Source organism: Lissotriton helveticus, chromosome 1_1, assembly GCF_964261635.1.
Source record: "Lissotriton helveticus chromosome 1_1, aLisHel1.1, whole genome shotgun sequence".
NCBI classification, from domain to species: domain Eukaryota; kingdom Metazoa; phylum Chordata; class Amphibia; order Caudata; family Salamandridae; genus Lissotriton; species Lissotriton helveticus.
In genome coordinates, this window is record NC_136057.1 from 1891055677 (window position 1) to 1891082603 (window position 26927).

The following is a 26927-nucleotide window of genomic DNA, read 5'->3' on the forward strand; positions in this document are numbered from 1 at the left end:
CACAAACAGAAAGTCATCGAGGTAGTGCAGTTTGCCTCCCTCTGGGAGTCACTTATGCAGTGCCCATTCTAAAAACGTGCTGAACCTCTCGAAGTAAGAGCAAGATAATGAGCACACCATTGATATCGCTTTGTCGAAATATATGTGCCTGCCGTACGAATTGGAAACCCAGGATGTAGCAACCATCGGGGTGTACTGGAAGGAGCCGGAAAGCAAACTTGATGTCTGCCTTTGCCACATGGGACCCTTTCCTGGTCAACCTTAATAAATCTATAGCATCTTTTACGGTTGAGTACCCCACTGAGTTTGCCTCTGGGTTGATCCCATCATTCACAGATGCTCCTTCTCGGCAAGATAGATGGTGTATGAGTCGGAATTGGCGGGCTCTTTTTTAGTTTACCACCCCCACAGGGGATATCACTAGCCCAACAGGGAATAGGGGCCAGGGGTCCCTCTATTCGTCCCAAGTCCTTATTCTTCTTTTTTAAACATCTTTTTATTCAGTGGTTTCTCAGCGCATAACAATACATGAGAAACATTAAGTACAGATCATAGGTCAGCCAGTGGGGTTACAGATTACGTCCTTCAACGGAAGAAATGACCTCGACAAGTGTAGTGCCCACAAAATGCTTTGGATGCATTGTCCTATCCTCAAGTAAGTTTGGCAAGATTTGTTCCCGGTTCCACCCTGTGTCACGCCCTCAGCCCTCCCCAGGTCCCCTGTCCTGTCCCCAGTTGCCTCACACCCTCTCATATTTACGAGGGCAACCTCGGATCTGGTATACAATGCACTCCGCTAGATGACACCAGTCCAAATCATTCTTCCAGTCCCAGATATCCGGGGGTCTAGTTGCTCCTCATGTTTTAGCAATGTTTCACTTAGCCACCCCTGCTGCCAGTGACAACCACAATCTGGGGTATTTGGGCCACTTCTCTTCCACGGAAATGCTCAGGATCAATCATCTAGCCTCTAGGGGTACCTCCAAGTCCGTACCCACAGTCATGACTGCCCCGAACTCCCTCCAGTCGCGCTGGATCTTGGGGGATTCCCAAAGCATGTGGAAAAAGGTCCCTACTGCTCCGCAGCCCCTGAGACATTGGGCTGAACCGATATGGCCCATGCGATATAGCCTACATGGAGAATATTAGGATCTATGTAGTATGCATCGTTGCCCTACTGGCTATGATAGGGCCAGATTCCCTGTTCTGGATATACTCTGGAACCCCTGGTCAATGGACCGTTTGTACCTGCTTAAAAGTGTAGAGGCGAGAAATAACTTGTCTCATCAGATTTCACAGTCCTAATAATTCATGACTCCGAAGAATCACAGACTCCAGGTTCTAGGTTAGTTAATTAATTACAAGGCCAACAATAACTGGATATACAGACACCTCAAGATGGGGTTGTAGAAATACTTTGGGACTAATACAAAGCCAAACCTACGGGCAAAGTTCAATCGCTGAAGCATGAAAAGAATGACAAATTCCAAAATCAAAATGCAGGCAATGACTGCCCCAGTGTCAAAATTAGTCTTCATCGGAGGTTCGTAAGTAAAAAGCATTAGTCTGTCTCTACCCTACCACTAACGTGACATTCCTACTTAACATTTCTCAGGCAAGTTCAGGAAAAGGTGTCAGCGCATGAAAACGTCCTAGGAAGTGCACTCACATTGAATGGGTCAAGTAGCTTAAAGATAAATAGCTCGTTCTAAGATGCTCCTTCTCTCCTTATCGGTCTCCTCTCCTGACTAAAACCCCTCAGGGCACTGTCCCTAATTCCAACAACAAAAATCCTAGGACACACCCATTTCACATCATCCGATCCCCTCATCGAGCTGGACACCTCCTCATAGGTGATTTTCCATTTAGTTTTGATACTCCCAGCCTCTGGCTCGATCAGCTTGATTCCTAGGCCTTCTCCAGTGAAAAAGAACACAGTCTCACATTATCAGCACTACTTGTAGGACCGCCTACTACAGTAGGCGGTCCTCCATGGAAGAAAATTCCATCAGCTGTTCCCCTTCGGGCAGGTGGTATCTCAGAGCATGCCGTAGTTGTAGATATCAGAATCTTTCCCCATCCGCCATATCTTATTCTGCCTGCAGGTCCTCGAATTAAAGGAGTGTCCCGCCCTCCAGACATCCTCCAGCTCGCCTATCCCTCTCAGGTTCCACCTGAAATTACTTTTCAATTCCGCACCTCTCCAAGGTGTTTATCGCACAATGGGTTAATGGCGGTCAGTTTGCTTTCCCATTCCAAGTACCTATTAGCATCATGCCACGCCTTCACCACCGCCTGAGTGTGGCTCCGAAGTGTTCCTATCTTGCCGTTATCATACGGGAAGGCAGGTATACTCGATTGCTCATAGCCTTGCGGGAAACCCTATACGCTGGTTCCTCCCTCTCCCCAAACACCCACTCACTGACCGCCATCTGTTGGGCTGCCCAATCATACGTACGAAGGTCAGGAACCTCTGATCCTCCCTTATACACACCCCTCTGTAGTTTCCTGAGGGAGATACGTGAGCTGCCTCCAATCCAAAGAAGTGTGCGAAGCTTGCTATTAACTCTGATAAAAAAAATGTTTGGTACCTTGTATGGGGTATTTTGGAAGACGTATAGCATGTGGGGCAGGGCCATCATTTTGAAAAGGACGGCCCTGCCCATCTGAGAGATTTGCAATGCTCCCCAGTGGGTCGCATCCGCCCAGAAGAGCTCCAGCTGAACGAGCAAATTCTTTTGTAACAAACCATTTGTCTCAGAGCCTTACAGTTTCTGTAATCAGTACAGAGTGCTGCATCCTCTCCCACACTGAACACCACACTGCTCCACTGAAAGAAACTCACACTGCATTCAGCTACAACCCAATTGTGCCCCGCTATAAACACCTGGAGGCAACTCAAATCAAATTATGCACTAGACAATAAAAATATGCTGCCTAAATAAAAAAGTAACAACAATCTGGAAAAAGCAAACACTCCTAGGGAATACAACTTAAAGCTTTTACTCTCATTATTCAGAAATCAATGAGTGTTCTTGCTTGAAAAGCTAAGGGCATGAAAAGAAAAGTAGAGCTTCAGGAGGTGATTGTGGTGCATGGAGGGGCCCCTGGTTTTGGCGGCGGTCCCGGTGCCCTGTGCGCGACTTCCACCGATAAGAATATTGAGAAGCGCTTTGAGCATAGGAGGTTAGTTATCAAGTCTTGTACAAAAAGATCCACGCTCTGTCCCTCCGAACCTTCAGGCACCCCAACCACTCTCATACTTTTGCAACGGGCCCTGCTCTTCTGGCCTTCGATCTTGGTCACAAGGAGGTCTTGTTGCTTCGTGAGAGTGCCTGCTTGTTCCTTGTGTATATTGGAGGTGGTCTGAAGATTGTGGATGTTGGATGCTGCGGTTTTAATCTTGTCGGACATTTTCTGGAAATCCGCTCACAGGAGACCCACATTTATCGTTACTGCATCTATTTTAGGTTCGCGTGAGGATTTAAGATTTGGATAGCCAAAATAATGGTGCTCAGGGAGGGCTCAGGTGTCTTGACTGGACCCCCGACTGGTCCGTCCCCGTCCTGCCAAGGGACTGCAAATGTATCCATCTTGTTGGTTTGCAGTAACGTCTAACCTTTAGGTTTCACCAAGACTATAGGTGCCGCCCCCAGCACGGCAGGTAGTCAATGTGGATCTAAACCCATCACTGCCGAGCGGTCTGGTTTCCGCCGCCGGAACTCCTATTCATGTGATGTCGCTCCAGGGGCCGCCTCCGGGCCCCCCTCGCCGGGGCCGCCCATCAGCCCCAAGATTCCCAGGGACCGGCAGAGTCCTGACGGCCATCAGTCCGGCCTTCTTAACTCAGCCCAGTATATTCGTCTCGCAGGCAGCAGTTCCAAATCAGTGAGTGATGGCCTGTAGTGCCTGCCCACCTGTACAAGCGCTCATGTGCTGTCCCAGCTGTGTGCCATGATAGGGCCCGGCCAGTCTAGCGCCAGGGCGAGATATCGCATATGATTTACCGCCCCTCCCGCATTTTAATCTGAGGGGTGAGGAGCGCTGCCGGGATCCCCCACTCTTCTCATCCACTTCACATCCCTTCTTTGCTCATCCCTGCCTGGAGCCCAGGTTGTCCGGTGGGCTGGTGCAATGATCACAGGACCCAGGGACCAGGTTTGCCCTGTAGATGGCCCGCTCCTTTTGCGTCTTCTGCTGCCATTCAATAGTCGTGGGAGCCGAGGAGAGGGCTTGAGCTCTTGCTCAGGTATGTCATGTGCGGCCCCAGTTATGCGTCCCTCCAGCACCCGTGCCTCATACTGCTGCAACCAGCGGCGCAGCACCCTAACAGGGGGAGGGCAAGCCCGATCGTTGCGCGACTGCCGACTCCCCACGGCGCTTTGCCACCCAGCAACATGCGGGATGACGCGAAAGCCAGCCAGACTCCCTTGCGTCACCAAGTTCCCACTGGGTCGCTCTCCAGATCGGTTTCTCCCACGCCGCCAGTACCAGCGCACTGGCCACGGCATCTCAGGTAGTACCCCAGCTATGTGTACTCCTACGTCCGGAGTTATGGAGTACTGGTTCGCCCATCAGCTCAAGCCGGCAGGACAGGCCCATCCACTGGCCTGCATCCATAGAGCTTTTATCTCAAAGCCTCCATCTGTGGTGGCAGTGGTTTTCTTCACACTGTTTCTGCTCACCACGGAGATGTCCACGAGGGCCCCGGCCGCAGCTCGCCCCCAATTCCTCGCCACTGCTGCACTTCTATTGGGACCGCCACCCAGGCCCAAATGCGGCCCACCCCGACCACAGTGCCAGGAATCAGTCATGACCACCCCGTCACCGAGTTCCCGGGGGCGATCCACCGTAGAATGACACCCGGAGAGGCATGTGGTTCCCACAGGGGATCATATTCACATTTTACAGAGCTGTTTGGAACAAATGGCGGGTGCTTCCCCATTTCTGAAATGCATAACACCCTCATCCGACCGCTCTGCCCCAATGGAAGCAGTAAACTCCTTGGAATCGGGCAAAACCTGTCCAAAAGCACCCAGTAATTCCAAGTCCAGCAGGTTATTCTCATTTCTAGGTTTAGCTCATGATCCTCGTAACTCATGGGGACTTAGTTAACTCCTGACTCCCCTCAATGCCCAAATGCCCCTATGGAGTTAAAAGAAAACTCGTAATGGGGGCCCAGATGTGTTATATATGATGCGTGTACAATGCACAAAAACTGAATTTGGACAACTACATGATATCACACTCTGCTTGCAGAGCTGATTTGCGTAGTTACAACATGATCAGGGAAGGCAGAAAGCACCTGAGCTGCAGCAATAAGCAGTAGGAAGCTGATTAGAAACGTGCAAATATATTTGTCTAAACAGAACAGAGTGGGACTTGACGCTTTTCATTTTGGATTTCTAGGACAAATCCATGCTGACACAATGTCTCAACATACAAAAAGGTGGGAGCTCAAAGGAGTGAGTAAAATGCAACCTATCGAGTAAAGTGCATAAAGTAGGGGAGAATTTAGTACATATGTATTTGCAAGTGAAGGAGTTGTGTAGAGTGGGACAGCTTTTCTACTGCATACCACAGAATTTGTCAACCTAAATGTATTCCTCCTGAAATTAAACCTTCCCATTGTTCTAACAAAGTGTTGGCAAGTACAAAATGGGGCTTTTAGCTTTGTTCGAGTGACCAATAAACATTTCAACAAGGCGAATGCGTAAAATATGCAAACTAATAGTCGACTTGCAATGGAGACATGGTATCATGAGACATTATCAAAGTGGGTAATGAAAACCATCACATTGCTGACTTTATCAATGATGAATATAGAGAATGTATATCTCAGAACTGTGTATCATGGTCCACCAATAATTCTACTGAGATCTATGGACAATGTCACATACATACAGGACGGTGACTTATAAACAGGCTTGTAAATATTGCCAGAGAAGGCGACACTAGAACAATGGAGGAAAGTTGAGGTTATGCTGCTCTATAACTTATTACTGAATCTCCCATGGTACTATGTTTAGAGAAAGGAGAAGCATCCATGCAAGGTACAAGACAAAATCAACATTTTCCATTGTAAACTATGCAACACATACTAAAGCCCTTAATTGCGGGACATGTTTTTCAACCCAAAAAGACAGAATTTTGATCTTCAAGTACTGCAAGCAAAAGCTCAGCATGTCATGATCTGAAGGCAGTGTCACCTTAACTGCAAAAGTAAAAGACCGGCGTTTCTTCAAACATGTTCAACCAACTAGTGGAGAAGTGTGGCTCAATGGTTAGAGCGGCAGACCCTGATGCAGAGGTCTAGCCCGGGACCAGGGTTCAATTCCCCGCCTCGGCGGGTCTTGGGCTCAAATTTCCACGGACCTGATAATTCTCGCCTCAGTGCCTATTCCAATCATGGAGTCCCACTCTGCAACTCTGGGCAATAGCTTGCTTAATCTCCACAACGGCCCCCACAACGCTAAGGATGCCTGGCCTCCACCTTGGGGGTGCCCAGGAGTGGACACCTCACAGGGAAAGCCAGGATGGGTTCCACAGCGGTATTCGTACAAGCGCCTTGAGACCCGGGCGAGTAGTGCGCTATACAAGTATCAATTTACATTTAACTAAAAGGTTTATTTACATTAGAGGTGTCCACATGTAAAACATCAGGGCTGGATCCAGACCTTTTTTCATGGGCAATCAGTACGTAAAGGATTCCCACTTGGATCTATTGCCTGCAAATGTATCCACTGTGAATATCCGTAACACACGGTACTGATGCAACCCACGAAGACCAATTTGAGACACCCCTAATTTAAATTGTTCTTATGTGCTACAGCTTTTACTAAAGTGTGTCTTCAGATGTAGCAATAGTGATACTCAAACAAGTTACTTCCATTACATTTTTTTTAATTCAAAAATATCTACATGTCTTTTTAGCCGTTTCTGCAATCCCCCCTTAAAAATAAAGCATTACCACAAACATGACATATTGATATAAGTTTATTTGTTATTGGAAATGATTAAAATGTGATGGGCAGTGGGATATTCCATTTGAAACAGTTTGAGTGGTTTTAGTTCTACTTCAAAATAATGTTATTATAAAAAAGGTTATACTGAATGAAAATTTAGAGGGACATAAATTAAAAAATAATGGCTATATATATTATACAATAAGAACGACTCTTCAGGGCGCTGAATGCTGGTCCAGCAGGGATGGACCCAGCACACAATCTTAAAATACGTAACACGTGAAAGATTCTAAACGAGATTAATTTTATGCAAGTTTATCCTAGGCAGACATTGTGAAAATATGCCAATACTTTGGTCTCCACAGATCAACACTTGTCACCCTGCTCTACATATACACGATGAACTAATAGGGTATTTATCAATATAAAAAAGATTAACAAAATTAGCATCTCAAGAAGCTCTATCTGAGCTTGAACAATCAACCTATAAAATAACAAGGATGTCCAATGATGAAAATAGGGCAGTGTGATCCTAAAGGCGGAAGTGTGGGGCATGAGTTTTAAACATGCAGCTGGTTGTTGCCTTCCTTTGAACCCCAGGAATGTCTGAGGGTACAGGAGTGAAAATCTGGCAAAAAGCAGTCATGCCCATATATTACCTCATTCAAGCCGGCATTAAATGTTGTGCTAAGCCGGATACATAAACAGGCAGCTTAACATTATTATTTGTGCAGAATAAGTCGCAGTCATCATCAGGGCAAAAATGGAACACTAGATTCAGGTTTTAACAATGTACTGACAGTTTGGAAAAATGGCATTGAATTTGCCCATCCCCGTCCCAAAGACTTATTCAAGGTTGGTATTTATTGCTTACTAATGGGTCGGGGAAAGGGTTCATCAAGAGTTTGGCACAATATTGAAGAGCTTTCCCAGTCCCATACTTAGATGCCATTTGGAGTCCATAGCAAGTCACGTGCAGGCTTAGGTGACTGCAGTCTGGAGACTGGTTGAGGATCTTGCATGTCCCCTCCAACCCATGGTCCACAGAAGCCGCGGTGAAGTTAGAAATCATCCCATTCCCTGCTGATGGCAAGCAGTGCACAGCCTGGCATCCACATTCGAGGGAAGATCCGGAAGCACTTCCCACCGAGTGCCTTTACTCTGACAATTCCCTCTTGTCCCTTATTTCGGTATGCAAAAGCAGCCAGGCCTTTTCCACCTTGAAAGATACACTCAAACAAATTTCTCTCTTCAATCCACCTTCTGTTGGGTATGTCCCTGAAAATCCAGTTAATCCTTTAGCAGCTAGATCTTGTCTCCATAAGGCCACTCTGGTGACATGCTTGGCACTGTGATATCTATACAACATTGTAGAAGAGGTCTCTGGCGATCAGGGACAGGACCCATGGCTTGACAGCATGCATAGGTTTAGGAAAAGCTGGAATGTGGACTCTTGTCCATCTAATATGAGAAACCCATGCACACACAGTACCATTTTAAGACATTGTTTAACATGATATAAAAAAAAACAAATTAAAACATAAAATGTGTCTCATGAGACAAACAAGCTTAAAGTGTTACATCTTTCTGCACTTGTTTTTTAGGTTCATTAAGTATATATATAGTGTGTAATAATACATCAGCTGTAAACTAACATTTCATCCAGTTTTGTTCTGAAAGCAAGTGCGCCCAATGAAGCAAAACAAGAGCCTATTCCATTTTCAGTAAATAAGGCTCAGGCGAGGGGTTCCAATCGTTCACGGGTGGTAGACCAACAAGGCAGACAACTAAAAGGACTGACGCGTGGCTTCAAAATAATCGATTTTACTCGTGTTTAAAACAGGGACTAGAATATGTGTTGAGTTCCTGGTCCTGTGTCTGCAGCATCAAAGAGTGGACACCACCTTTTCCTTGTACCTCCTGTGCATATTTTGGTGTCTAGGCACTCACATGACAGATGGTGAAAATCTGGTGCCTCTGTAAATGCATTAAACAATGACAGCCCAATACAGAGCTCTCTTGTGCCCTACTCAGTCTTGTGCTCTGTAAGTTCCAAGATATGCAATATAATAATTTTATTATATATAATATTAGATGAAATCGACTTAAGCCTCATTAAACCACTGCATATAATGCATGTTTGTGCTTTGTTATCTTCGGCTCTGAAGCACGAATCATGCTGATCTTAGAAAGTCTTTCGCCTTCACTTGGGCTACTGAAAAGGTGACAGGCCTGTTATGACAGAGGTGTCAGCGTAAGGTCCTGAATTGTTTTATTTACATGCGATTATATACAGGCCAATTGTTTTTCTCTAGATATGTGTAACTTTGCAGTGTATTTTTTTGTTTTAAGCTTTATACCTGAGTAGCAGTTTGCTATTTTGAAAAGGAAAGCGCTCATTTTAGCTATGTTCTTGGACGCTCGCCGTTTAAACTCCTGACAAAGAATTAGAAAGGCCGCCCGTGTCCAGGCTTTAATGTCTTGACACCTACCGTGTGAGTATGAACCACACTGGCAGGTTCTCAAAGTGACGTTGCTTTCACATTATGACATTGAGGTGAAATCCCTTTCAAGAGCAGAAGTCCATTGACGAGAGGCAGAGCCAAAGCTAATGTTTAGAATGTCAGCCTTAAAACATGCTCTGAGTAGGAAAACATGCCTAAAAGTGAAATAAGCATGTTCTCATGCTTGGCAAAAGCTAAGGTGTACACCCGTTACTTGACAAACACAATAAGTAAAAAACAAGAAATGCAACAGACAAACCTTTTGAATAGATACCATGCCCCAACTTAGTTTTGTCCATCATTGGAGTGCCAGTGTAGCGCTCAGAAATGGTGGTGGAATATGAAATGCCAGCAAGACTAGCATCCAGTACTGGCACCCCTAATCTGCCCAGCTGCAGAGAGAACAGGGCAGATGATCTCAAAGAAATTTGAATACAAATTTGATCTTGGTCTTCAACATGGATCTCAACAAGGACAAAATTAGGGACTTGGTGCAAAAATGGAATTATTTGGACCCTATACACTAGTAACAAATGTCCACAAACTTAATTAAAATAAAAAATGGAAGTTCGGTACTCCAGACCCATATGAACAACAAACCGCGCATTCAAAATCCGTGGTCAAACAAACACATACCAACAGCAAAGAGGTGTGCAATTGTCGCAGAAGGTAGAATCTCCAATCTACCTAGCCCTCAAGAACTTTGATACACCCAAACAGCAAGAAAGTACAATTCAATGTCAAGGCGGTCAGCCATTCAAAGACCTCTGCCTCAACTAGCTCACACTTGTTGCTGGAGAATCACTTGTTAGGGAGCCTCTCATCTTGGAATGTGGCCAATAAGGATGTCTCCCAGGATTTTAATTTTCACAGGTGGAAGTGATCCCTTTCTACGTGATCCGAATCCTCCCTGCCACACCTCAATTGATCCCTTGCGCTTGGAGACTTTTTCTATAACACACATTTTTGCTGATGGTCGGTGCCGTTGATATTTTTGCTGTGCACACTGCTTGATGTTCATGAGGCCTTGAGTCTGCTTTTTCAACATGCTGAAATGTGGACTGAGCTTTTTATAATGGAGGACTTGCCGAAGTCCACCTGGCCACAGCTTCGCCTAATAGGCCTGGAAGATACCATGATGTGAAATTGTCTCTTTTGGTAAACTTAGAAATCTGTAGGCTGCCAGCGGCCTAGCATTGTGCTCTTCTATGTTGGTAGTGATGACTGGCCGTCCCGATTAACGTATCGTCTCTTGTCCAGGTCCTTCAGGGACACGGAGAAGCGGGATGGGTTGCGTTTTCTGAACTCAATGCTGTCAATTATGGCTTGCTTTATCACCTGGAAGGAAAAGAGTGAGGAGACAAACAAAGGAGTCTAAATTAATACAGGCAAACTGGTAGAAACCAACTTAATGACAATGGCAGCACATTCACAGACGCATAAAATAAATAAAAACGACTAAACTAAAAGCTCCAGAAGAGTATCTCAACCTAAATGTTTCTTCCTAGGCTGGAATTTTCTTTTTTCTTCTTACTACACCGTGCTTTGTGATGCGAAGCAGTCTGAAGAACACATGCTGCTCTTCTGTTTTCAATGATAATGCCAAATACTGAAGGCATGTACAGATTGTGAGGTTGTGCAAGTAAATCCACCTATTTTTTATTTCTTCCAGTCATGAAAGCATAAAACCTGGTTTACAAAAAGTTGCTACTGCGGTGCAACACACTCGAGGAATACAATACAGTCTGCATAGGAAGGTCCAATTATATGATATTTGCTGTTGTAAGCTTAAAAAAAGATTAAGAACATGATATGGAGAAGCCGTCTGTGTCTCCAAGCCACCTGTGGCAGATCCTCCCTTGTGGCGGAGGAGCGTCGCCCCCCACCCCCGCTTCCCCCCTTCCAGCAGCTGCACAAATTGAAAAATTAAACGATAAACCAGGTTTATTATCATTTCATTTTTCTCTCTTGGGCGAGTCCGCTCCCTGCCCCCTCCCCCCGGTGCCACTGCTCAGCCTGGACACCAGGCGCAACTGCAAGCCAGATCTGTAGAGCTTTCCTTTCGGGACACAGATAGGGACTTGGATGTTGTGATTGTGGGAAGAGAAAGATGACAGAAAAGGGAACTATACATGTGGCCACTGGGTGGTAAGGGACAAGTGGCATCTCTAGGAGTGAGGAGAGGAGAAGTAGGGATGGCCATGAGTGAGTATGAGGTGGGACATGGATGGGAGTCAAGAGATCCTATAGATCCTCTATAGGAGAGGCAGGAGATTTGTTTAAGTATACTTTCTGAAAAAGGCAAGGGGTAAATGTTTGGGCATCTTTTTAAAAGGGATGAAGGCTTTCCTGGAGACCTGCATGTGCCAACACTAACAACATGGCCAACATCTACCAGACTATAGAAGTAAAGTCTGAGGCAACTTTGTTTCCCCCCATCTGTAGGCGCTTTCTACCTTATTACTTCCAGTTCATTATGCCTCTGACAGTGTGTTAGAAATGGGGCTTCGTACACAGAGGAGTGCGACAGGGTTGTCCTCTATCCCCCTTACTTTTTGTGTTAGCCCTGGAGACTTTCCTTACTAAAATACGTCTTGATAGTAATATTTCTGGTTTCAATTTCGGTTCTCATCAGGTTAAACTCTCAGTCTATGCTGACGATATTCTTTTTTACTGCTCCGATCCTATTTCCTCTATTCCCTCCTTTCTCCAACAGGTATATTCTTTTTCTGCGGTCTCTGGTTATCGCTTAAACGCGGATAAATGCGAAATCCTACCTCTCAATCTTCTTTGTCAAAAGCATCTTTTTTCTCAAACGGGCTTCTCATGGCAACCGTCTAAGATCAAATATCTGGGTATCTGGTTTGCTCCTCTCATATCTGACACTCTCAAACTTAACTTTGCCTATATCTCCAAGAAAATGGACACGGCTATTCAACGTTGGAATCCACTCTTTTTGTCCTGGTAGGGTCGGCTCAATTCTATAAAAATGATGTTATCCCCTCTTCTTCTTTATATCCTTTCCATGCTTCCTTTACACATTCTAGTTTCTTTCTTTAAACAAATTGATTCCTTGTTGCTGAAATTCTTATGGAATGGCAAACGGTCTCGCATACCTTTAGCTTCCTTACGTAAAGATAAGGCTCAGTCTGGGGTGCGCTTTCCGGATTTCAGAGAATACCATCGGGCTTTCTCTTTGAAACAATCAGCTCGTTGGCTCTCTTCCGACCTCCCTCATTATCCCCCCATCTGGTTAACTATGGAGTCTTCCTTTCTTTCTCCCTTTACTTTTTGCAAATTCTTGTCCTTCACATCTTCTTTAGCTCATCTTCGTACTCCTGTTATTTCTCACTCTCGTACTCTTCTCCTACCTTACTTAATCTCTTCTTACCCCTCTCTCCTTTTTATTCACGAGCAGCCGATTTGGCACAACTCTCATTTCAAAATTCGAAATCGCACCATTTTTGGGAAAACATGGTACTCTCGAGGATTGTGTTGGATCTCTCAATTGATCTCTCATGGTATTCCTCTCGCATTCCAAGACCTTCAATCCTCTTTTCTATTGCCCTCCTCTGCTCGTTCACAATACAATGCCCTTCTTCCAGTCCTGATCCTATATCTTCGCTCCTACCGCCATCTATCGATTTTTCTTTGAGTCATAAAGCTACTTCTCTACTATTGGAGACCGCTCCTTCTGCCTCCGCTTTTTATAATTCTTTTCGCTACACCATTGACAGACTGAAATCTAAGACCGAGAACGCATGGGAGTTAGATCTCTCTCAAGATTGGCCAGTGCTTTTTTGGGATAAAACCTGGGCTAAGCTTCATAAGACCTCTAGAGCTGCTAACACTACCCAAACGTTATATTTCATTTATAACAGAACTTTATGTACTCCACTTACTTTATCCCGTTTTTCACCAGACTCTTCCCCTATCTGTTGGTCCTGCTACTGTCCCGTTGCAGATCTAAAACATGTTGTTCGAATGTCCTCCTATTTCCAAGTTCTGGCACCAACTTTGGAAGCAAATACAAAAGATTTTCAACTTCCAAGTCCCTTTCTCCCCTTCACAAGTTTTTCTAGGTTCTCTATCTCCGACACTTCCACAATCTCCCTCTCACTATTTACTACTTGACCTTTTAATTGCTGTGGCTTTTCATACCATTACTTCTAATTGGAAGCAAGCTGCATCTGTCTCCTATCAATCTTGGTGGAATGCAGTCTGCTTTCATCATTGCCTTGATACCAATTATGTATCTCCCATTTCCCTAGCAGTCAAGCGAGATCTGCTTTGGCTCCCATTGGTAACATACCTCTCTTCCTTTGCCCCAGTACATGCCTCTCCAGTTCCTAATACTGTTGAGGTACGCAAGCCACCATGATTTTCTTATTTTTCCTAATGCCTTTGTTTTTGGATTTCCGTTCTATTGTATTTTATTGTATTTTTTCACTTATATTCATAAGTTATGTTCATGTAATCTTCATGCTTGTTAAATTTGCTTTTTATGAGAGTTTTTATTGAATTGCTTATCCTTGATATGTGATATTTTATAATGTTTGTATCCCCCTTCTCTCCTCCCTTTCCTTCCCTTCCTTATTTCTTCAATAAACTCAAACTTAAGAAATGGGGTTTCTGGCTGGCTAAGGCATACACCCTGGCCAGGCTCACCCCACCACTCAAGCCAGGGTAACCTAGATACACAACTGAGATAACCTGTGCTCAAACCTTTGGTAGCTTGGCACAGAGCAGGCAGGCATATCAAAAGAGTCACTATGTACTGCAATTGTGCAACACACACATAGAACCACAATGAAAATACCTAAAAAAAAGACTCCACACAGGTTTATAAAAATAGCTTAGTATATAAACAAAGTAAGAAAAAAACAAAGATCCAATAAATACTTTTCAAGATTTAACCGTTTTTGTCAAATGCAGGTTAAACACATTCACTTCTATTAAGTGCTTTACGGTAGGTTTCGCATGAATACAACGTTCCCTGCTAGGGATCAGAAGGGGGCTTTCTAAAAGTTGTAGCGGGAAATGAATATGCTACTTACCAGTATGCATCTGTTCTTGGCATGTAGGGCTGCTAACATTCATATCTATTGCATAGATCGCCGCCTAGTGTTGGGTCCGGATGATTGCACATTGTTGTCCTGGAAGAGTCTTCGAAGTATCACGAGATAGGTGGCTCCTCCCCTGGACTACAGTGCGCATGGGCATCGACTCCATCCCCAGATTGTTTTTAGCCATTGTGTCAGAGATGGAGTGAAATAGTGTAACTGATGTCCATGCTAATGATTGAATGCAAGAAGTAATCTGCAGCCGCTACGGGCACCGGGGAGGAGGGTGGGCGATATGAATGTTAGCAGCCCTACATGCCAAGAACAGATGCATACTGGTAAGTAGCATATTCAGTTCGAGGCATGTGGGCTGCTAAATTCATATCTATTGCATAGAATACATAGCAGTCCCTCCATTAACGGCGGCCGCCCGTGCCAGCTGCAGAAGTCTGAAAAAGAGTTTTGAGAACAGCCTGTCCTACAGCTGCCTGCTGCTTGGAATGCACATCTACACAGTAATGTTTGGTAAACGTGTGTGGTGTTGACCACGTGGCTGCTCTGCAAATGTCTTCCAAAGGAATGTTCCCCAGGAAAGCCATGGAGGCTCCCAACTTGCGTGTGGAGTGTGCTCTGGGGGGGACCGTTAAAGTGCGTTTAGCTTTCTGATAACAAATCTGAATACATTTAACGATCCACCTGGCTATTCCTGCCTTGGAAATTGGGTTGCCTTTGTGCTGGGCTGAGAAGGCAACAACAAGTTGCTGTGTCTTTCTAAATTGTTGTGTTCTGTCAATGTAGTACATCAATGCCCTTTTGACGTCGAGCGTATGGAGCATTCTTTCTGCTACTGTTTCCGGTTTTGGAAAGAATGCGGGCAGTTCAATTGTCTGATTGACATGAAAGTGTGACACCACCTTTGGAAGGAACTTGGGGTTAGTGCGGAGCACGACCCTGTTTGAGTGAATTTGTATAAATGGCTCTTGTATTGTGAGCACCTGTAGCTCACTAACACGTCTGAGAGATGTAATCGCAATGAGGAAAGCCACTTTCCATGTTAAGAACTGAATCTCACATGAATGTAGAGGCTCAAAAGGTGGGCCCATCAGCCTAGTGAGAACCACATTGAGATTCCACACAGGAGCTGGTGGGGTTCTGGGAGGAATGACTCGTTTCAGTCCCTCCAGGAAGGCTTTAATGGCAGGCACCCTGAAAACAGAGAGATGCTGCCTGTTCTGGAGATAAGCCGCTATGGCGGATAAGTGTATCCGAATGGAAGCGTACGCTAGATTGCATTTGTAAAGATGTAACAAATAACAGATGATGTTAGGAATGGAGGCATCTAGCGGGTTTATGTGATGTTCTGTACAGTAAATGACAAACCGCTTCCATTTTGCAGCATAGCAAGCTCTGGTAGTGGGCTTCCTTGCCTCCCTGATGATGGCCTGTGATGGCCATGCATTCCGGAGGCAGGTTAAGGTATCCAAACTCTAAGACCTCAGGAGCCAGATCGCCAGATTGAGCTGTTGCGGATCCGGATGCTGAATGTCGCCATGGTTCTGCGTCAAGAGCCTGGGTGTGAGATGCAACCTTTGATGCGGTACCACGGAGAGTTCTAGAAACGCGGTGTACCACGGTTGGCGTGCCCACGTTGGAGCAATCAGGATGAGCGACAGCGAGTGTTGCTTTAGCTTTCTTGCCACCAGCGGAATGAGAGTTGCTGGGGGAAATGCGTACGCAAATCTGCCTGACCAGTTCATCCATATCGCATTGCCCTGCGATTGTGGGTGAGGGAACCTGGCGGCAAAGCTTTGGCATTTTGCGTTTTCCCTTGTGGCAAACAGGTCGATCTCTGGATGACCCCACTGCTGGAAGTACGGGCGGAGTACTGATGGATGTATCTCCCACTCGTGCATTTGATGGCTGTATCTGCTGAGCAGATCCGCCATCTGATTGTCCTCGCCCGGAGGGTGTTCCGCCATGAGGAAGATGTTCCTCTGAATGGCCCACTTCCACATGCTCTGAGCCAGATGAGACAGTTGTGGAGAGTGCGTACCTCCCTGCTTCTGGATGTAGTACATGGCTGTCATGTTGTCCGTCCGGATCAACACGACTTTGTTGCACAGATGTACCTTGAAGGACTTGAGTGCCATGAAGATCGCCATCAACTCTAGATAGTTGATGTGCATCTTCCGTTGCTGTGTCGTCCATAGTCCCTGCACCGTGTAGTGGAGCACATGAGCTCCCCAACCCTGGAGAGAAGCGTCCGTCGTCAGGATGATCTGTGGCACAGGCTCTTGGAACGGTCGGCCCTTGCAAAGGTTGTGTGGATTCCACCAATGCAGAGAGTTGTATGCCCGACCGGCCACCAACACTAGGTCTTTCAACTGTCCTTGAGCCTGAGTCCACTGATGCGCCAAGCATTCTTGGAGCGGACGCATATGCAATCTCGCGTGCGGGACTATGAAGATGCAGGAGGCCATCATGCCTATCAACTGCATGAACACTCTCGCTGGGAGTGAGTGTTGCGGTCTGAACCTCTGGATGAGCGACTGGATGTTGTCGATTCTCGCTGGGTTCGGCTGAGCTGTAGCAGCCAGAGTATTTATTGTCGCGCCCAGATACTGCCGCACATGGGCTGGCTGAAGGTGCGACTTTGGATAGTTTAACGAAAACCCCAGACTGTGAAGGAGGTGAATGGTGTGGGACATGTGTGCGGTGCACTGCTGTGCCGACTTGGCTTGAACGAGCCAGTCGTCCAGGTAAGGGTAGACATGTATGTTTTGTCTCCTGAGGTGCGCTGCCACGGTCGCCAGACACTTCGTGAACACTCTGGGGGCAGCGGTCACTCCCAAGGGTAGGACCTCGAACTGTAATGCCTGTTTTGTATGGTGAACCTGAGGTACTTTCTGTGGGATGGGTGGAGTGGTATGTGAAAATAAGCATCCTTGAGGTCCAAGGTTGCGAGGAAGTCTCCCTGGCTTAACAATGGAAGAACCTGCTGTAGTGTTAACATGTGAAAGTGTTCTGAGAGTATGTACAGGTTGAGGGGGCGTAGGTCCAGAATGGGTCTGAGCGAGCCGTCCTTCTTTGGGATTAAGAAGTACAGGGAATAAACCCCTGTGCCTCCTTCCTCCACCGGCACAAGCTCTATTGCGCCTTTTTGCAGCATCACAAGGACTTCTTGCTGCAATAAGTGCAAGTGCTGTGCTGACCTAGGACGTTGTCTTGGGGGTATGTTGGGTGGAGTGGACGTTAACTCCAAACAATAGCCGAACTGGAAAAGTTTCCTTACCCACCTGTCTGTGGTGATGGACTTCCAGACTGGCAGGAACTGTTGGAGTCTCCCCCCGACGGGTGTTAGATGGTCGGGGGCAGTGACAGAGAGTCACTGTTTGTTGGCAGCAGAGGAACGGGAACTGTTGTTGCCTCTGCCTCTGCCCTTGGCGCTGTTTCCTCTGTAACCTCCTCTACCCTGTTTGGGGTATGAGGACTGTGCGCCTCCTCTATTGAATTGCGTCTGCTGTGCCAAGTGTCCTCTGGTAACACCTCGTGAACTTGAGCGACGAAAAGTGTTCCCTCTGAATTGCTGAGACTGAAGCGCACCCATGGATTTAGCTGTCTCAGTATCTTTTTTGATCTTCTCGATGGTGGTGTCAACCTCTGGGCCAAACAGTCTGTCTGGATTAACGGGCTGGTTGAGGATGGTTGTCTGGATCTCTGGCTTGAACCCTGAGATGCGGAGCCATGCTTGACGCCTCAACATCACACTAGTGTTTACCGCTCTTGCTGCCGTATCTGCAACATCGAGCGCACATTTGATTGCAGCGTTGGAAATGAGCTTGCCCTCCTGTATCAGCATCTCAGCTCCTTCTTTAAACTTGTCTGGAAGGTGTTGTAATAGCTGCTCTAAGGTGTCATAGTGCGCCCTATCATATCTGGCCAACAGGGCTTGTGTGTTAGCTATGCGCCAGATGTTGGCTGCTTGCGCTGCCACCCTTTTCCCCGATGCCTCCAGCACTTTTGACTCTTTGTCTGGGGGAGGAGCTTCACCCGTGGTCTGTGAATTCGCCCTCTTGCGGGCATTGGAGACCACCAAAGAGTCCAGAGGCAACTGGCCCCGTATATAAGTTGGGTCTCCAGGTGCCGGTCTGTATTTCTTTTCTATCCGGGGGTTTACCACCCTTGCCCTCGTGGGTTCCTTGAAAATGTCTGTGGCATGCTTGAGAACCCCTTTGAGCACAGGAAGTGTCTTCACAGTTTTTTCTGATGCAGAGAAAGTGTCAAACAAAAAGTCAACTTCCACAGGGTCGGCATGCAGTTCCACCTTATGGTTTGTAGCTGCCCTTTTAATCAAGGCATTAAATGCTGCAGAGTCTTCTGTTGGAGAAGTTTTCACACCATAAACCTGTGGGTCATGTACCACTTGTTGGTCCCCCTGATCACCAGAGTCTACCCATGAGTCCTGCTGCTCATCAGGGTCAGTATTGTCAGGAAAGTTATACTCTTCATCCTGTTCACCCTCATCTCCATCTGAGCAAGTGGGTGAAAGTGTTGGACTCCTTCTAGGTCTTGGAGGAATGGGTTCAACGAGGTCTGGTGTTTCTGGCGCTGGCCTCTTCTTCTTTAGAGGTATTACAAACGAGTCCACAGGCTTGGAAGTAATTTTTCTCTTGTGGAGCGTTAACCTTCCCGTGTCGGCGTCGATATAATGGTCCGACTGCTCTTCTATTGAAGGGTGTCGATCGAAACGTCCACTTTGTTGCGGTTTCCCCGACCCTTCTGGGTCCTTTGGCACCGATCGAGGTGCAAAGGCCTTCGCGCCACCTTCGGCGGTAGAGTATAAAGTATCGGCGTCAAAGTCTTCTTCGGTGGGGCTATCGACTGCGGTACCGAGGGCGTTTTCGGCTCAGACGTCAAACCCTTTTCCCGTATCCACTTAAGGGAGTCTGCTACCTGCTTAGTAAAAGAAGCGGATGGCTTTGCGGATCCGACCGATGACCTCGGTCCACCTACAGGGGAAGATCCGAGCGTCGACGATTTTTCTTTGGTCGCCGGAGACGTAGACGCGCCCTCGACGACTGCACCCCGGCCCCCTGCTATGGCCTTAGGCGTTAACGCCGCAGGCTTCGGATCAACAGCTTTTTCTTTTAGCGTCGGGGCTCCAGACTTTGGCTCGGTGCCCTTCGCGGACTTCGCTTCGACTGCCCGTTTGCCTGTTGGTGCGGTAGTCGTGGCTGAAGGCGTTTCGACAGTCTTCCTTGACTTCGACTCGACCACTTTGCTTGACACATGCTCGACGACCTTCTTCGAGCTTGGCTCCTTGACCTCTTTCGGTACCTTAGCCTGTTCGACAGCCTTCTTCGGCTTCGATGTCTCCGAGGACGACGGCGCCGATGGTGTCGCAGACGTCTTCGGTTTCGATGGTGTGTCGGCCATCTTTGTTGTTTTCGATTCCGATGTTTTTAGTTTCGGTTTCGATTTAGGTAATGGAGGCTCCGCAAGTATGTCCGTAGCCGGGCCAGAAGGCGGGGCCGAGGATTGAGGTGTAGGGTCGTGGGTAAGGCCGTGTGGCGATCCCGTGACCTGAGCCTTAGTAATTGTACGTACGGGGCATAGCTCTTCCTCCGAGCTATCTTCCATGGCCCCATAAGCTTCCTCGTCGTCCCCTACCTCCTCGACGTTTTCGTCTAGGTCCTGGCCCTCGACAGGTTCCCCGTAGTCGGCCTCGACCTCCGCCGATGTAGGTGAGATCTGCAGGTGAAGCTCTTGCTCGTCTGCTTCGGGGTCTACGAAGATGTCGACAGGCGCCGGTGCCGATCGCTGGGCCTCGAGGCGCGCCACGCGCCGAAGCTTGAGCGTCTTCTTCGACCTGAATTTCGAACAGGCCATACAGTTGGCCTCGTTGTGGTCCGGTGACAGGCACTTGTTGCATACAGGATGCACGCGATGTGTGGGTACTTCGAACCGCACACGGGGCAGAACTTGAACGGACTTCGTTCCATCGCAGTGTCGTCGGGGTCTTGCTGCGTCGACAGGGCCTCGATGACCGAAGAGTCACCCGACTCCTCAGATATCCGACTCGAAGAGTTGGAGTACACACGAGACGGAGCGCGAACAATACCGACGAAGTAAAGAAGGCCTTTTGGCCTTAAAGAAATTGTTTTATCGATTCCGAACAGGAGACGTCGAAATCACATCCGAACCCAATGGCGGAAAAAAACAATCTGGGGATGGAGTCGATGCCCATGCGCACTGTAGTCCAGGGGAGGAGCCACCTATCTCGTGATACTTCGAAGACTCTTCCAGGACAACAATGTGCAATCATCCGGACCCAACACTAGGCGGCGATCTATGCAATAGATATGAATTTAGCAGCCCACATGCCTCGAACAGTAGTGCTCCTGAAGTCTTTGGGAGACTCCGCCACCCACTAATAACTGCACCGAGATTCCTCCCTCGGACTCCTGCAATCATGCACGGGCAAAGCAGACTGCCTATGAGGGAGCGCAGGGCAGCTGCATGAATCACATGGGTCGCACAGTGCCCAGTACCTTTTCAGTCGGTTTCACCGGGAAAGATGGTCAGGCAGGCAGAAGGCACAGCAGCAGCCACGCTGCTCCAGCTGATGTGGACAGGCCGAGCTGACGCGTTGACCCTTGTTGGAACTCCTATTACCAAGGCAACATGGTCAGGCAAGCTAGGAGGGCCTCCCTTGGCACTGCAGCAACTCCTCAGGGTCGGAGGCAGTGTACTAGAAATTGTGCACTTATGTCAAAAAAGCTCACGGGTGAAGGGCGGACCCTTTGTGCAGCAAAGCATGGAGCACCGAGCTTGTTCTGCAGCTTGGGGGCCAGCGCTTGTCTTCAGTGAAAAACACTGATCTGTGCAGACAGTTGCTGTGTAGATGTAAGATGGAGTTTTTGATGACCCTGAAACTTCGTGAACAGGGGTAAGCCAGCAAGCCCTTGGAGTAAATGCTCAGTTCAGCATACCAGAGAGGTAGCAGGCCAGCACAACAAGGCACTTAGAACAGTGGCAGTCCTTCCTGCAGCTCATCAGCAGCAGGCCAACACAGCAGAGCAGTTAGCAGATTGGAAGTCCCTCCTTGCAGCACAGCAGTCCTTTTGGCAATGTGCAGATGTAGACCCAGCAGTAACTGGTTACAGGTCCAAAGAATGTCTGATCGGATGAGGTCAGAGACCCAGTACTTATACCCTAAGGTGCCTTGATCTGGGGGTGGCTTCCAAAAAACTCTCTGAAGTGCACATGCCATTGTTCAGCCCAGTCCTGTCTGCCAGCCTAGTTATGTGGTGAAGGCGGGATCCAGCCCTTTGTGTAGAGACGGGACACTACCTATTCAAGTGAAGTGTTGCCTCCTCTCCTCCCTCCTGCGTAGGAAGACCCATCGGTGTGCAGATGAATGCAGATGCAGTTGAGTGTCCTGTGTTGTGGCTGTCTAGAAAAAACGCACAAATGTAGCTGTCGCCTAGCTCAGATGTGTATTAGAGCCAGGCTGTCAGGCACACAGAGCAGTAAGTGCAAGGAAATGTTCACTTTCCAAAAACAGCATTTCTAAAATAGTACAGTTAAATCCAACCTCCCAGTATGTAGGATTTATCAATACCATTCCAAACATTTGAAACATAAAAGAGCTACTCCTCTCTGATCATGAATTACAGCTTAAAATATTATTAAGGAATTCCCAGAGCTACCCTATGAGAGGGGTAGGCCTCACACTAGTGAAAAACAAAATAGTCTGTTTGTCACTTAAAGGACATGGACATGCAAAACATAAATGCAGATGCCCTACCTTTTACTTACATGGCACCCTGCCCTTAGGGCTACCTAGGGCACACCTTAGGGGTGACTTATATGTAATAAAAAGGGAGTTTAAGGCTTGGAAAACAGGTTTTAAATGCCAAGTCAAAGTGGCAGTAAACTACAAAAGATAGGCACTGCGGCGGCAGGCCCGAGACAGGTTTGAAAGGCTACTTCTGTGGGTGGCACAATCAGTGCTGCAGCCCACTAGTAGCATTTGAAGTACCTTACCTGTGTATATGGTATACCACTTTACAAGGCGTTTACAAGTAAATCAAATATTCCAAACAGGTATAAACCAGTTATAGCATTTTTAGAGGAGAGAACACGTGCACTTTAGCACTTGTCAGCAGTGGTAAAGTGCCCAGAGTCCTAAAGCCAACAAAAAAGAGGTCAGAAAAAGTGGAGGAGTACAGCAAAACGTTTGGGGTGACACATGAGAGGGGGCCATTTTCCAACATAAAGTTACTCACAAATGTCGTGTCATTTAATTGAACAACCACACCCAGAACATTTCCATTGTGTGTTTCGCAGCTGTTTTAGTTCCACGACTTTCTGACCCCGCAGTGCCAAGGTTCTCTGCCATCCACTGGGATGGACTGGCCACCTCCATACCAAGCAGTGACTATTTCGCACTCCACTGCATTATTTGGAAGGAGAGCAGAGTCCTTATATTTGTATTCATGAAAAATACATAGGTTTTTAGGGAGAATGCGTTCTAGTCCTCAAACTAATAAATGTAAAACAAAAACTGAGTTCTAATACCTCTTTCGCCACGTGACAAAATTATATCAGGACAAAAAACCACCTCCCGATGTACATCGTTTTTGCCAAATGAGAAGCTTTTAAAAACAGATTAACGCTGATTTATGTAAAATGGAAATTCACGTTTATCCAGCTGACGATATATTCTCGTTTTAATCTCTCTTCCTCAGCACTCCCTCCTTTTTCAGAACTTCGTCCTAGTACTCCGTTGTGCAAATTGTAGCACAGCCAATGTTTTCCATCGTGGGTCGATGTTGCCAACAAGTCTGTCCTATAGAATGTTTTGTACGAAAAAACACAATACCAAAAGATACAAAAGTAAAAGATCTCCTGGTGTTCTTCAGGTGTCAAAGCGCAGAGATACTCCACTGTGAGTTGATTCCAGCGCTATACAAACCTATAAATAAATTAATAAAATAAATAAATAAAACAGTTTTGACCTGACTAAGAGTGACCACTGGGTGGCAGGCTAGACTAACACAATGATTGTCTTAGTTCGTGCCAACATTTCAAGGGAGTTCACGGAACTCTGTGTTGGTCTGAAAGTCTGGGGTTTGGTTTCAGAAGTTGCCTTTTCCGGGGTTTCCCGACCTTACTATGCCAGATACCGAAATAAATGTAATACGTATACATATTCTACGGGGGGAGGTGTGGGGTTATATTGATTAAAAAACAGCAAATCAATTGGTGCCATCAGGAATAATGCAGAGCTTTACGCCGCGCAAGACAACACACATCACATGAAGTGCCGAATACTGTTTTAAAATAAGACTGTCAAGAGATTTATTATGGTTACCTTTAACCACCTTCTTGTCCAGATAGTTAACATGACTCATGTTAATATTTTTTTTTAAATCACTATACTTTTTATATAGTCATTTGATTTAACGATGTTTCTCCTTTCCTACTTCTCTCCTTTGCACTTTTCCTTTTTCTTCTTTCTCCTTTTCTCCTTTCTCCCTTTTCTTTTCTTCTCTTCCTTCACGTTAAAATTCGCCAAAATGCTCTTTTCACCATGTATAGTTTTCTTATATAGGATATTATGTCATTTTGCCTTTGTTTTTTATATGCCAATTTGTCAATTTTTCCTATTCTTGCTAATATTTTGTATTGATGTTTTACATTGTTTCTATACCCTCAATAAAGCATTTTAAACCCAAAAATAAGACTGTAATATATACCTTTTTCATGATTTCTTGTTTTACTTTTGAAAATATGAAGTCTCCTAAATGTTTATTGAGCCAAATCTAGTGTCAACCAACGTGTTAACCAACTCAATGGTAACAAGCATTGAGTTAAAGCCAATATGTCTCGGCTGTAAAACCCATTGGCTTTGCCACGTGCAACAGTGGCAGCTATCTTGGAATGGATTTTAAAAGATAAGTAAATGCATTAAGATGCCTGCTGCGGATGTACGCGCATCCTCAGTGGCCACCTTTAAATACATTTGTAATATTTTAACAAATGCTGTACAAAGTCGGCCGCTGTGGACGTGTGTGCATCTTCAGCAGACATCTTTTAATGCATTTAGGTTTATTTTATAGATCTAGTGTAATGATCAATCAATCAGGGCAGGTAAAGCGCAGCTACTCACTCGCGAGGGTCATAAAACGCTAGGGGGAGAGAGGGGTGAGCTCCTTTGAGTTCTGGGGCCATCCGAAGAACCGGGTCTTGAAGTCCTTCCTGAACTGGAGCACTGCAGGAACCTGCCGGAGGTGGAGGGGAGGTCGTTCCAGGTCTTGGCTGAGAGGTAGGAGAAGGACTTTCCTCTCGTTCTGGTCGAGTAGATACGTGGAATGGTGGGTAAAGAGAGGTCAGCTGATCGGAGGTGTCTCTTGGGTGCATGGAAGGGAAGGCGGTTGTTCAGATATGCTGGTCCGATGTTGTGGAGGGCCTTGTATGTGTGCCTGAGGAGCTTGAAGGAAATTCTTCTTTCGATGGGGAGCCAGTAATGATGGCTGCTATGGATGAGCACACATCCGCGGCAGACATCTATGATGGAGATTTATCAAAATAAAGCAAATCCTCAGTGTCTGCCAGGCATAAGGTAGGATGACAGTGGTATGGGGACCAGGGGAGAAAAAGAGAAAATAGTCCCTTCCAGGTACTACAAAGCAAGGTCTGATGTCAGCAGTGGAAGGATACATCATCCAATCACAACATTGTGAGACCTACTCTTTGGCGAGGCCAACACAAGAAAAAAGGGAGGAAAGCTTTCGAATCAGAAGCAGGAAATATGCTCACATTTCTCAGGCAACAATTATCCTGCATTGACATCTGTCACGAAGAGAGGATTATTTTTAAAACACTATATCGGATAAATATGGTATTCTGAGGAGTTGAAACTAGTCTTCTAGCAGACAGATTCCAGCATTATATATCCCAGAGGGATCTTTTCTCTCGTTCCCAAATACATCTGGCAAGTTTGTGGAACTTCGAGTAAAAAAGGCCAAAGCTGGAGTTTGTTCATAACTAAGACCTTAGATCTAATACAATCACCTGCTGAAGATTAAAAGCACTGGGCAAAAATTGCCTTTCTGAAGGCTCTAAAGAATATTTATTTTGTTAGTCTCCCTTTGTTAGCTTTTTCTCTTAAGTCTGCTATTTGGGTTTGGTTCATTTGTCACTGGCACCAACATTTCCTGAGGGACGAACAAAACACCTTACACATTTTATTATATTCTAGGTATATGAGATGCATTTTAGTAATCAGCCTGCCAACAACCTGTGAATTGAAAATGTTACCATCCTTAGAAAGATAAAAGATCAAGACTGCTGGGCAAAAGTTTCACCATGCTATACAACATAAAGTGGTACACATACAGCAATTAGCAGAGTATACTAACCTAGCAGCAACAAGAGGCACAATCTTTTTATTAGAAAGCTGTGGAGGCAGAAGCATTACCTTATGAAGGTGTGGGTGCAATTAACTTAAAATATTTTTGTGAACATCAAGATGTTTGGGTGGGTTTGTCTCAAATGAAGCAGGGCAAGAGTGGAAACCAAATCAGCCCAGACATAAAATTGTTTTAAGGAGCCCATGCTGCAGGAATCTTTGAGTATATTGGGCCCATGGGGCATAGCAACACATCCTGCTTTGAAAGCAGTCCCATAGCATGTAGCCCACCAGGACAATGCAAGTTTAGTGGAATGGCCAATCCCATCCTGATAAAGTTATATGTGCATCATGAGGTTGGGTGATGTATGGTTAGATGTGGCATATGTACATCATGAGGTTGAGTGCTGCAGTCATGGATAAAGCCTTGAGTACATCAAGAGGTTAGGGAGTTGTAGTCTCAGATGAAGTTCAGTATATAGGGAATTATATTCTCAGATAAATCTGTGTGTGATTCAAGAGTATTTATTGGTATTGCCTCTGTTGTAGCCTTCTGTTAATAATGAGGCTGGGTGTTGTATGCTTACATGTAGCTCTTGTATATCACAAAGTTGGATGTTGTGGGGGCTCAGATGTAGCTCATGTGCATCAAGAGGGTTGGTGTTGTACAAAGGAGGTGACTGGTCATAGGTGGCAGGTAAGAAGAAAGAAATATAAAGAGTACACAAGGGGAACATAGTTATTGAGTGTAAAATGCAGGAACTACCTGTGTTTTACAAGAGACTCTTGTTTGAATAACCAAAGATGATCAAGGAGGTGCTGACAGTGTAACAGCACAACGCATTTGAATCCGGTGGGATGTTGCAGCCTCTGCTGAAACCTTGTGTACATCATGACTGTGGCAATGGAACGCAGAGGGAGGCTCATGTAAGACATAATGAGGTTGACATGTTGTAAACCTAGAAGGAGCTTTCTG

At 46.1% G+C, this 26927-nt stretch overlaps 1 protein-coding gene across 1 annotated transcript in view; it reads right to left on the minus strand.

Moving 5' to 3' along the window:
• Window positions 1-6978: 6978 nt before the first annotated feature.
• PLA2G4A (phospholipase A2 group IVA) overlaps window positions 6979-26927 on the minus strand; it is an 875644-nt gene continuing 855695 nt past the window's right edge. Inside the window, exon 18 of the mRNA XM_078642541.1 lies at window positions 6979-10807. Within this exon, the coding sequence (XP_078498667.1) occupies window positions 10676-10807 (132 nt within the window). The 3' untranslated portion in view covers window positions 6979-10675. The remainder of the gene's footprint in view (window positions 10808-26927) is intronic.